This window comes from Rattus rattus, chromosome 2, assembly GCF_011064425.1.
Source record: "Rattus rattus isolate New Zealand chromosome 2, Rrattus_CSIRO_v1, whole genome shotgun sequence".
NCBI classification, from domain to species: domain Eukaryota; kingdom Metazoa; phylum Chordata; class Mammalia; order Rodentia; family Muridae; genus Rattus; species Rattus rattus.
Window position 1 is genome coordinate 193388898 of NC_046155.1, and position 11173 is coordinate 193400070.

The 11173-nt window shown below is 47.1% G+C and overlaps 2 protein-coding genes across 3 annotated transcripts in view; both read left to right on the forward strand.

The window, feature by feature from the left end:
* The window catches only part of Tmem242 (transmembrane protein 242), a 33697-nt gene extending 22793 nt beyond the window's left edge, over positions 1–10904 (forward strand). The window contains exon 4 of the mRNA XM_032894758.1: positions 10122–10904. Within this exon, the coding sequence (XP_032750649.1) occupies positions 10122–10220 (99 nt within the window). The 3' untranslated portion in view covers positions 10221–10904. The remainder of the gene's footprint in view (positions 1–10121) is intronic.
* Ldhal6b (lactate dehydrogenase A like 6B) lies at positions 4163–5580 on the forward strand. Of its 2 annotated transcripts, XM_032894757.1 has the most exons (2): positions 4349–4634; positions 4797–5441. In XM_032894757.1, exons 1-2 carry the CDS (start codon positions 4414–4416, stop codon positions 5410–5412), a joined length of 837 nt encoding a protein of 278 aa, XP_032750648.1. In that variant the 5' UTR covers positions 4349–4413; the 3' UTR covers positions 5413–5441. The 2 variants fall into 2 exon arrangements, with proteins under 2 accessions (XP_032750647.1, XP_032750648.1); XM_032894756.1 differs by having other exon boundaries at positions 4163–5580.
* Positions 10905–11173: the final 269 nt, after the last annotated feature.

Consider the following 11173-nt stretch of genomic DNA (forward strand, 5'->3'; position numbering starts at 1 on the left):
GAACCCATTAAGGACAGACTATACACCTCACCCGGCTCTTTGAGCAGTTGGTGTCTGCTCCTTCCCCGCCACCACCAGTCATCTTCCCAAAGATTCGGCTGCTGTCATCATAGTCCCTGCCCTTTGCTGGCTATCTTTTTCCACTGCAGCACATACAGACATGCTCTGGTTTACTGCAGCTCTTTGGGTAGTTATTTCTCCTCAAGCTAGCAGCCCATTTGTCTGCATCCCCAATTGAAGTGATTCCGAAAAAGCTGCCCATGATTGCTGGTTCCACCTCCCCCTGCCCTGCCCCCATCCAGCTTCTTCCCCTAGCAGTGCCCTGAAGTTTCCCAGGTCTCAGCTCGTCTTTCCTGTCAGACAGTGGCTTCCCTTCCCTCCTTATCCGCTCAGCTTCCTCGTCTAGACGCCGGCATTTAAAGCAATCCGGCCATCTAGTGATGTCCAAACATAGCTCTAGCCCTTCAGACTGGTCTCCCTTGTCTCATAACGCGTGTGGTGACAGCACCCACTAGCCTGAACGCTTGGTTCTCTTGTGTTCTCTCCTTAATCTTCCCCAGTGAGGAAATATCTTCATCGCCTCATCTCCCAATTGAAATCAAAAGCCCCGGAGTTTGTCTCATTTCCCGTTGTCTCTACTAACCCACAGACCTGCTCGTGAGCCCCACTGTGGAGCACAGCCCCGCCCCTCTCCGCCTGTGGTCACCTTCTGCTTGCGCACTGACAAGCTTCCTGTCTGGTCTCCCAGCCTCATCGTTACTTCCCCTTCATTTTCCCCCACATGGCAGCCAGAGATACTTTTAAAATGTCAGTCAGATGGATCATGCCCTTCATTTAAAACCCGTCCATGGCTTCCGTTAAAAGGGCAACTGACGGGGCTGGGGATTTAGCTCAGCGGTAGAGCGCTTACCTAGGAAGCGCAAGGCCCTGGGTTCGGTCCCCAGCTCGGAAAAAAAAAAAAAAAAAAAAAGGGGGGGGGCTACTGACGGAGCCTCACTACCTCTCTGACCACACCCAGACTCACCACAGTCCTCCGCCCCAGCTGCCGCCGCTCCTCAGTGCTGCCCGATTACTGGGTGATACTGCAGCGCCGAGCTTCTTAGCTTTTCCACCAGAGAAAAGTTTGCGTGGCCTGGGTACATGGGAACATAAAATGGTTACATAAATCAAACTTGCACTCTAGTACGTCCTTTTTTTAGTGGTTAGTCTGAGTGGTTTTTTCACATTAAATCAACAATTTATGAATATGATGCAAAAAAAATTGATTTGGAGAATTTACCAGAGGAGCGGGCCAGTTTGGTTTTTCAGTGTTTAATTCTGTAACAGGGGTGGGGTGTGTTCTAAGTGCTTTCTGAGGAGATTCTCTCCCTATACCTGTATTCTACTTAGAAGGCCTGACTCGGACAGAGGAAAATACTTTTGGGCTCTACTGTTTGTAAAGGCCCTCACTTGAGGATCACTTTAGTCAGTGAACAACACAATGAGATTTTTAACTTAATTTAAAAAAAATTACAGTTTTCATGTTATGGATTTCAAACCACAAATAAAACTTCTGATTGTTTTCTTCAGAGTGCCCTCCATGCAGGACCTGCAGCCACTCCAGGTCAGCCTCCACGCTGGCCCTGCCCCCTTAGCAGCCCTGTGATCCTCATTGAGGATGTCCTCTGCTGGCCTTGTCACGATTTCTCAAATTTTAAATAGTTTTGAAGGATTAAAACATTCTCTCTGCTACCAAGCCTTTGTTCTATTGTGTGTCCAGCGCTATGAGTGTGGTATGTGTTGATGCTGTCTCCAGTTGACTGTGGCAGAGGTTTGAGGAAGGCCTAAGAAAAGTAGTGAAGATGCCCTTAGTCCATTTGTAACTTTTCCTTTCTTTTCATTTCTTCATTAGCCTTCCATGCAGCCCCTAAGGGGCCAACCATTACCCCATTTTCTTCTCCCTTGAGTATCCCAGCACAATGAGGTCCTAGCCTTCTCAGCCACTCTCCCTAGCCCTCCAGCTGTCCTAACTGGGGTCCGGAGTGATTTACTGAACCCTCTCCTCCATAGGTACTTACTGAATCCCTGTCCCTGTGCCCAGATCTGTCCTGGAGGACAGGAGTGTGCTGATAAATACGGTGACTCCGCTCTGGCGTATCTGTAGCACTTTCACACTGAACTGCTGGGACAGATCATGTCATGGGCTACAAAGAGCAGTGCTGACATGGGGTTTAAAAACCCAGCTCAGCTTGGAGGGCTGAGGAGGTCTGCAGTAGAAGGGTATTGACTAGACTCTGAAGATATTGAACAGGAAGGTAACAGAGCTGGCCCTGAGAGTCCAGGTGGAATGACTGAGGACAGCAGTGTGGTGGCAGTTGTTGACAGTCAGGGTCTGTACTGCTGGTCCTGGTTCCTGACTTCTCTCTCCTAAGAGATGTAATCAAAGGCATTGAGGTAGCATCCTGCCTTAGCTGTAACATTACATTGCATTTTTTTAATGGGTAATTTGAATTAGGCCTCCACTTGAAAGGAGGAATGAGTCACCTGAGAGAGAAGACCAATGGCGCTATCTGGTGGCATCTGGCTGTGCGCCCTTGGGTGGTCCTTCCTCTGCTCAGGGCCACGAGTCTGCCTGTGTCATGCTTGCCTTCTTCGTGTGAGACTTACTATAAATAAGAAGCTACTTTGTTTGGGGTATTCTTTATTTTACAATGTTGTCATTTTTCCCTCTCCAAATTGATTTAGCTGTGACTGAGGGGAAAGACTGAAGAGGTGGCTGCCATAGAGATTGTATTTCTGAAGAGGCTTGATCTCTAGAAAGAAAATGCCTGTCGATAGAAGCTGTCCAGCCAAGAGTCTTTGTGTCCTTGAATCTCACACTCAAGAGCACTCATCCTGGAAAACAGCTTGACTGGTCAAGAGAATCATTACAGAAAGGAGGTGGGGACAGTTGTCAGGCTGAATCTCTCAAGTGAGAAGTAGAACAAAAGAAGTGAGAGCTATCAGCGGCCATGTGGGCTATTTTAAAAAGTCCCTCTAAATGCTGGCCACCATTCAATGAAGATGGGGGTAGGAGGGGCCTTTTTCCTTTTAAATTCTGGTATAATCTGATTGTCAGTGTGGAGGGAATTTATCTGTTTTAAACTGGGTCACCATAGCTGTTTCCTCCAGGCAGCCTTTCTGGCTTGGAAACACATGACACCATCAGCAAGTCCCAAGACTGAGGGTTCCACTAACGGTTTCCCAGCTTCTCCACCCTGCACTGGTTTCCTGGGCCAGCAGTGGGATGAAAGGGCTGCTCTTTATGTGTATAAAATACGTTTTCTTGCCAGGGCGCAACACCTTAAAATTGAAAAATCACGAATGATGAAAGGGCTGTCTGTCCCTGGGCCCCTCATTTGGGACAGCATATGGCTGTCTCCCAAGAGGAAGCACTCAGTGTTCACCACAGGCACAGGATTGATTAGCAGAGAGAAAACGCCATCCTGTGTACCAAGGCTTTGTAGTTTATTAGGTTTTTCATAAAATGCAATGTTTACATCTTCTCAGAATTTGAAATTAGTTCAAAAGACTGAACCAAAAAACACAGATGAGGTAAGATATTCCAACGCCAGGTTTGCAAGGTAACTATTTCACTACTTCAGTAATAGTCTAATTTACATGTTGGCTCAAAGTTAAGTCATTTCTAAGATACCTTCATTTTATAGAGGGCTACAGGGCCATCTTAAGAAATTGGAGGGCTTAGGGAAAGATTATGGTTTTGGTTTTTGTTGTATTTTAATTTGTGTATGTGAATATGTGTGTGACTATGGAATTTATGTTACCATGTGGACCATATGCCCACAGAGGCTAGAGCATACCTGATGCCCCTGAAGTTGGAGCTAAAGACAGTTGTGAGCCATCTGATGTGGACCCTGAGAAGCCAGCTTGGGTCCTCTGCAGGGCACTAGGCGCTCATAACCACTGAGCCAAGTTTGCTCTAATTTGGATCCAATCACAGGCTTTCCTTTATTGATTCTTTATCAATAATAAAGAATATGGGTTTGTAAAACAAACTCTAGTATTTCCTTGCTGGAGGTGGAAGCCCTTTATAAAGCTTTGGTGCAGGCTGCAGGGGCAGGAGCAGGAAGACCCAGTCTGCGCGCTGAGCCCACGCGCAACACTGTTGGGGGACTGCGCAGCCGCAGTGGGAGGAAGGGCTGCGTCTGTACTGCCTGACAACCGCCGTCCTGGCCTCAACTGTCTTCCTCTTCCTGTTCACTTCTTCCATTTGAGTGCGCAGCCATGGCCTGGGCTGTAAGCATCCTGAGGGCCAGAAGAAGAATGGGTACAGTCAGGGTAGATTTCAAGGACTTGGGCGTAGCTTTATGGCCCAGTCAGGTGCTGCGTGTCCCTCCCAACCGGGCCTGGTGGAGCCTCACCCCCACGTCCACCATGGCGACTGTGAAAGGTAAACTTCTCCAGCACGTCAGCTCCGAAGAACCCGTTCTCCACAACAAGGTCTCCATTATAGGAACTGGATCCGTCGGCATGGCCTGTGCCATCAGCATCATAGCGAAAGGCTTGACTGATGAGCTTGCTCTTGTTGATAGTAATGAAGGAAAAATGAAGGGTGAGACCATGGATCTCCAGCACGGCAGTGTCTTCATGAAAATGCCAAATATTGTTTGCAGCAAGGATTTCCACGTCACTGCCAACTCTGAGGTAGTGGTTATCACAGCGGGAGCACGACAAGAGAAAGATGAGACGCGTCTAAATTTAGTCCAGCGAAACGTATCTATCTTTAAGATAATGTTTGCCAATATTGTCAAGTACAGCCCTCGCTGCAAAATTATCATTGTTTCCAACCCAGTGGACATCCTAACTTACGTAGCGTGGAAATTGAGTGGGTTTCCCAAAAACCGTGTTATTGGAAGTGGCTGTAACCTAGATACAGCTCGTTTCCGTTACATGCTTGGGCAGAGGCTTGGGATCCACTCTGAAAGCTGTCATGGGTGGGTCCTTGGAGAGCATGGAGACTCAAGTGTCCCTGTGTGGAGTGGTGTAAACATCGCTGGTGTGCCTCTGAAAGAGCTGAATTCAGCTATAGGAACTAACAAAGACCCGGAGCAGTGGGGCAATGTCCACAAAGAAGTCATCGCCAGTGCCTATAAAATTATCAAAATGAAAGGCTATACTTCCTGGGCCATTGGCCTGTCTGTAGCTGATATTGCAGAGAGTATTCTGAAGAATCTCAGGAAAACGCACCCAGTTTCCACCATAATAAAAGGTTTATACGGAATAAAAGAAGAGGTGTTCCTCAGTATGCCTTGTGTCCTGGGAGAGAATGGCATATCTGATATTATAAAAGTGAAGCTGAGCCCTACGGAGGAGGCCCAGATGGTAAAGAGTGCAGACACTATTTGGAAAATCCAGAAAGATATCAAGTTTTAAGTCACCCTTGTAAAGATATTGATGACAGAAGACGCAGTGATGCCCAGTGTGGGGTGACTGGAGTCTGAAAGCTGGAGCGCCTCCCTTTAGGTCGCCTGTTGTGTAGCACCCAGTGGCTGGGGACTTTACAGTTTCTGGGTGACAGCATTAAAGGTACTTTTGACTTTAGAAGTACTGGTTTTTGCCTGTCGGTGTGACATTGAAGTCGCTGGTTTTCATTAGTGTGTGTACATGTCCTAGTCCATTCTGTGTGGCCTATAGTTACATCCATTCACACACCATTTTAAAAAGTAACTCCTGCGTTTAAAAACATGTACACGACATTTTTTTCGATACATTTTGAGACTGCCTCCATTGTCTTGGAACAGTCTGCCAGCTGAACTATTAAGAGGACAGGAAGGGAACAGGAAGGATGGGGCTTGCTGTACTGCAGGGATCCACGTTCAGTTCCCAGAACCCACGTGGTACCATACATATATGCAGGCAATACACTTAAAAATATTTTTTAAAAAACATCATGAAATAGGGACTGCAGCTGCTTGAAGAGCAGAGGGAGACAAGTCAGGAAGGAGAGGAGATGGGAAAGAGGGGAGAGAATTGGTCCATTTTTCTTGTATAGCAGACTTAGTTTAACATCCGCCATGGTGTCTCGCTGTAGGAAGGACTGATTGGTGGCAGAGGGCAAGGATCCAGACATCCCTGGGATTGCAGTTACAAAAATGAAGCCTTTTAGAACCGTTGGGACCTGTTGTCATGTTAAATTGAGATGCAGGTTACAAATGGTTCTTGCTGGGCGGATCCTTGCGTCACATTGGCCTTGACCTGAGAGTGACCCTGATGCTCACTTACCTTCTGTGACAGAAACTAAAGCTTCTGAACTGTGTCCTGTGACCTGGCATTGCAGTAAACCCCGGTGAGATTGTATTTCTCAGATTTTACATTTTACATGTTCAGTTTTCATTTCTAAGTCAGTTGTCTTGACTGAAGGTTCTGGACTTTATGGATGGGATGCAGAAATGGTTTAGGAGAAAGCAAAGATTTTTGTCTGCCCTTTACTTAAATAAGACTCATAGCATAGCAATGTGGGAAGCTGGGTACCTCATCCCTGGGTCCTTATATCAATAGGCTTTCAGTGCCTGCTCTCTGAACCAAGCCAATGCTGGTTAGTAAATGTTACCAAGTAGACACCAGACTAATCTTCCCATTTAAAATGAATAAATGGATAGGTAAATATGACCCTTCCTTGTAGATCGGAACCCCTATACTTATTCAATAAAAAGCTGGAGAAATGTTCTGACTCCCTAGGAAGTGGTGATGTAAAAGGACCAAGCCGTAGGCTGACTTCAGGAGGTAGAACATGGAGACAAGCAGATCTCTGAGGCTCCCTGGCAATTCACCTGTCATATCCAGCAATCCTTGGGTCCTAGCAAGAAACCCTGCCTCAAAAACTAAGGTGGACAACTCTTGAACACCACCTGAGGTTGGCCTCTGGCCTCCATGCACATGCATGTAGACACTTGTGCATGTATACATACACAAAAGCATCTTCCAACTCCACGCCTTGACAATTTAGTCTTTAGTCATGCAGGATCCATGGTGGTCAAGCTGGTCTCATGGGAAGCTCCCCTCCATGACCTAATGGCACTTCAGCTTGCTTTGTCCCTGAGGTCTGCCAAGGCTACAGGTTCTAATATTTCCCTACAGACTGGCCTAGAGAATCGAACATGTGTGATTAAATGCCTGGATATGACCCGTGTCTTCTGTCTGCCTATTAGTCATGTGGCTGTCTAACTCAAGGAGGTGCGGTATAATCCTCACCTACAGAAACAGATGATGTTGACCATTGGTGAACACTAGTAATGCGCTCCCCAGACCATCCAGGCTAAAATGTCCAGGTGTCTGTCTTAAATCATTTTCAGAAAGCTTAGGGGCACTTTGTCATTGTGGTTCACGGAACCTGAGTGGCCATGGGAGAGTCCTGGGTGTCTGTCCGGCAGCCAGTCACTTAACAAGTTACCCCCTCAGCTCTGGGTCCTTGTGTGTCAGGTAGTGGCCATCATCTCTGCCATGTAGAATTGTGACAATTAGTAGCCCAGTGCGTTGGCACTGTTCCCACTCAGGTAAGACCTTCACAAACTTGCCATGCTTTTTAACTCAGCAGCAGCATCGTGGGGACTTACTCAGTTTATCCAGAAACCCAATTACCAGATCGTTAAATCACCTCTGACCCCTTCACCATAGGCATATCTCTGGGTTTCTCTTTGTAGAACCTATAATGAGGGCAGATGCTCCTGAACCCACAGTGTACGAACGGAAGCTAAATGAGCACGTCAGTGACATCATCATCACCACCACCACCACCATCATCATCATCAAATATAATAGTCAAACTCAGCTCTTAGTGCCAACAAAGCCTGTTAGAGCTGATTCTGTATGAATTTATGATATTAGAGATAATCTGACTAAACAGTTTTTCAATACATAATCTTATCAAAGTGGTTTTCGGTTTCTTCAAGACGCTGATCTTGAATGTACACATGGGCACTGTGTCTCTCCCTAACGCTTTTTCTGGGCTGTATTATAAGCCTACATGAGAACTTCTCCATTAGCAGTAGATCCAAGTCCCTGGAGAGGGGCTCCATCCTGAGCGTCCCACATCTGAGTCTGAAGCCTGACTACCACTGGCTATTTGTCAAATGTGGTTCCTTCTAGTGACTCATGTATGACCTCAGGGACAAATAGTAACCAATCCTTGAGGATTGGAGGACAGACAATCAGGTGAATAGAGCGGCCACCCCACCTCCCACCTCCCACCTCCCAGGGTGCTTCCTAGCAGCTGACCAGGGAGGGGTGTCACTGATAAGAGACTATGGAAAAACAAGTGTGCTCCTACCTTGGCTAGAGAGTCCAACACAACTCAAGTTGTAAAAGACACAGCCAGAAAGACAAAAGGAACAGCAGACTGCAGACAGTGGCCAGGGAAGCACTGGGTTTCAACTCCAAACATCTATGCTGATATAGATACAGGTTATACAGTAGGTTGTGAGTAGCATGTTTGACAAGGCTTATGTGAATCCTGGATAGCCAATCTGAGTTACCCCTGCCTGCTACCAATTGCAAACAGTAGTCACAGTAACTGTGACCACAAAAGAAACTCCTCCCCAGTTCTAGCCCCTCTCCAGGGACTTGGATCTACTGCTAATGGAGAAGCTCTCATGTAGGCTTATAATACAGTCCAGAAAAAGCGTTAGGGAGAGACACAGTGCCCATGTGTACATTCAAGATCAGCGTCTGGCTGGCAGATTTCTGTGAGCAGTGGTTATCACGTTTGCCTAACACAAGAAAGAGACTGGGATATACGGGCTTGATGCTAGAGTGATTGCCTGGCTATGCAAAGATTAACAAATGGGTGTAGAGAATCCAGATGGCTAACCTACAGATTCCATAAAATGGTGAGAATAGCCCCTCCAAATGGCATGTGTCTATAAGGCCCTGCTTCTAGGAAACATGCTGTGGTGTTGACAACCATGAGAGCTTAGCATGGAATAGTGCTACAGTGGTCACAGCCTTCCCAGACGGAGTATTTACCACTTTGTGCGCTCGCCTCACCGTGTCCTCACAACTCTTCAGCAGGCAATTACTACCTTTCTGCACGTACAGGTGCTGGTAAGAGAGGAAACGGGATGAGGGCTGGGATTTGAGCAGGGGTCTGTCTGACACTGAAGTCCTGTCACCAAATTTATGATTTGGAGGTTGGGAACTAGTCAGAATTTTCAAATACTGAAAAAGATGTAAACCCTGAGTTTGGCAACAGGGTAAAGGCTTAGCCTCCATTTGATGTGAATACAGATCAATAACAAAAAGAAAAGTATCTGAGTCTCCCGTAGCCTCTCCTAGGAATGATGTGCTACTGGAGAGTCCTGGGAGTTTTGTGAACCCGGTGAGCCCCTGAGTGGAGAAGGACATGTGACCGGTCGGCTTGCACCACGACCTGCCACTGAGAACTCTGCATGATAGCTTCACAGACATGCAGAAGGACATGTGACCGGTCGGCTTGTACCACGACCTGCCACTGAGAACTCTGTATGATAGCTTCACAGACATGCAGAAGGACTGACTGAGTGTGCACCTCAGAGTCCTCCCCCACGTCAGCCATTCCCTCCACACAGCTCAGCACTACATGGTGTGGCCTCCCTGTCCCCTCCTTGACTCTGGCTCAAATCACTTTCACTGACAAACTCTCAGTGTAGGTTGTCCACACTGGCACATAAAAAGGTTCTAGGAAATCTGCCATTAGTTTTTTCTTTCTACTGTCCCTCCAGCTCTAAAATTCTGACTTGGAATGGCCTGAACTTAATCATGCATTTCGAGGGACAGGCATTTTACTGCTCACTACATCTTTCTAAATGAAAGCCACTATACATCCCATTCCTCCAATACACACCCTGGGGTTGTGTTGATTTAGACATGTTGCCTTCCACACCGAGGGCAGTTGTCTGTTCTGTAGTTGGTGGGCTCACACCGGGAAGAAGGGGTGTTGTGTTGTTACTGTGTGGAAGGCAGGCCTCAGCGCCCTGGCCTGTCATTTGCTCTGTATCCGTGAGGGCTGGGGTGTCTCTCCTCAGCGAAGATGCTGCCTCATGGGGCTTCATCTATCCCTCCCTCCTCCTGGCAGTTGATGTCTTATTTTGTTTTGTTTTCCCTTCCAGATGAAGGACTTTCGCAGTAAGATGCAGTCCATATTTCCACCAATCCCCAAGAACCCTGAGTCAGCCGACCAGTGGGAGGAAGCCCTGAAGTGGAAATGACACGGGCATGGGCGACCCTGGAACAACTGCTGTGGGGATGGCAGCTCTGGAAATGCCACGTCTGAAAAAGGGCTGAGGTCACTGCTCTCTAGGAACACGTGCCGATGGCTGGCGAACCCACAGGCCACGGCATCACCACGGCTGTAGTTGGGGCACATGGAGGGAATGTTTTCCTAAGGCTAAGACAAACAGTTTAATTACCTAGACGTTCCCCTCAAGGAAGGGTCCCACGGGCAAATGTTTCTGTTTAGAAAACCATGTTTCATAGTCATCAGAGAGAGAGAGAGAGAGAGAGAGAGAGAGAGAGAGAGAGAGAGAGAGAGAGATCTTTGTAAAGGTGGCACACTGCTCTCCAAGAAGACCCCAGTTCATTTCCCAGAACCCCTTTGGGTGCCTCACAACCTCCTGTGCCTGCGGCTCCATGGGATCTGAAGTCTTGTCCTGATTTCATGCGCACCTCACTTGTGTCCACAGCCACAAAAGTATACACAATTAAAAAACTAAAAATCTCTTCTTTGAAAACTCAGCAAGGGGTGTGTGTGTCTGTGTGTGTTCCAATGTTTATATGTAACAGTAGTAGAGAAGAAGTCGTGAATTTGAATGGGGTAAGGGTAGACGCTGAAGGAGCTGGAGTGTGGAGAGGAAGGGTGAAAATGGCTGGAATGCTGTACCCACACATGAAATTCTCAAAAAAAAAAAAAAGTTCAGCAACAAAAACTATAAGCAGAATCCTAACAGCATATGTACCTCAGTGTATCTAATTAAATGAGTTTTTAAGGCCTATCTTATCTGCATATGACTAAGAATTTGGAAGGTGTGTTCCTATTGGCCAGTCTCCAAAGTGGTGACCCAGTCCTGGAAAGGGGTGCCGCTTGTCCTGAGCACAGTCTGACTGGAAGCTAGTACACACATGCTCAGGGCCTCCCTCGAAGGGCTTGTAAATTCTCACACAC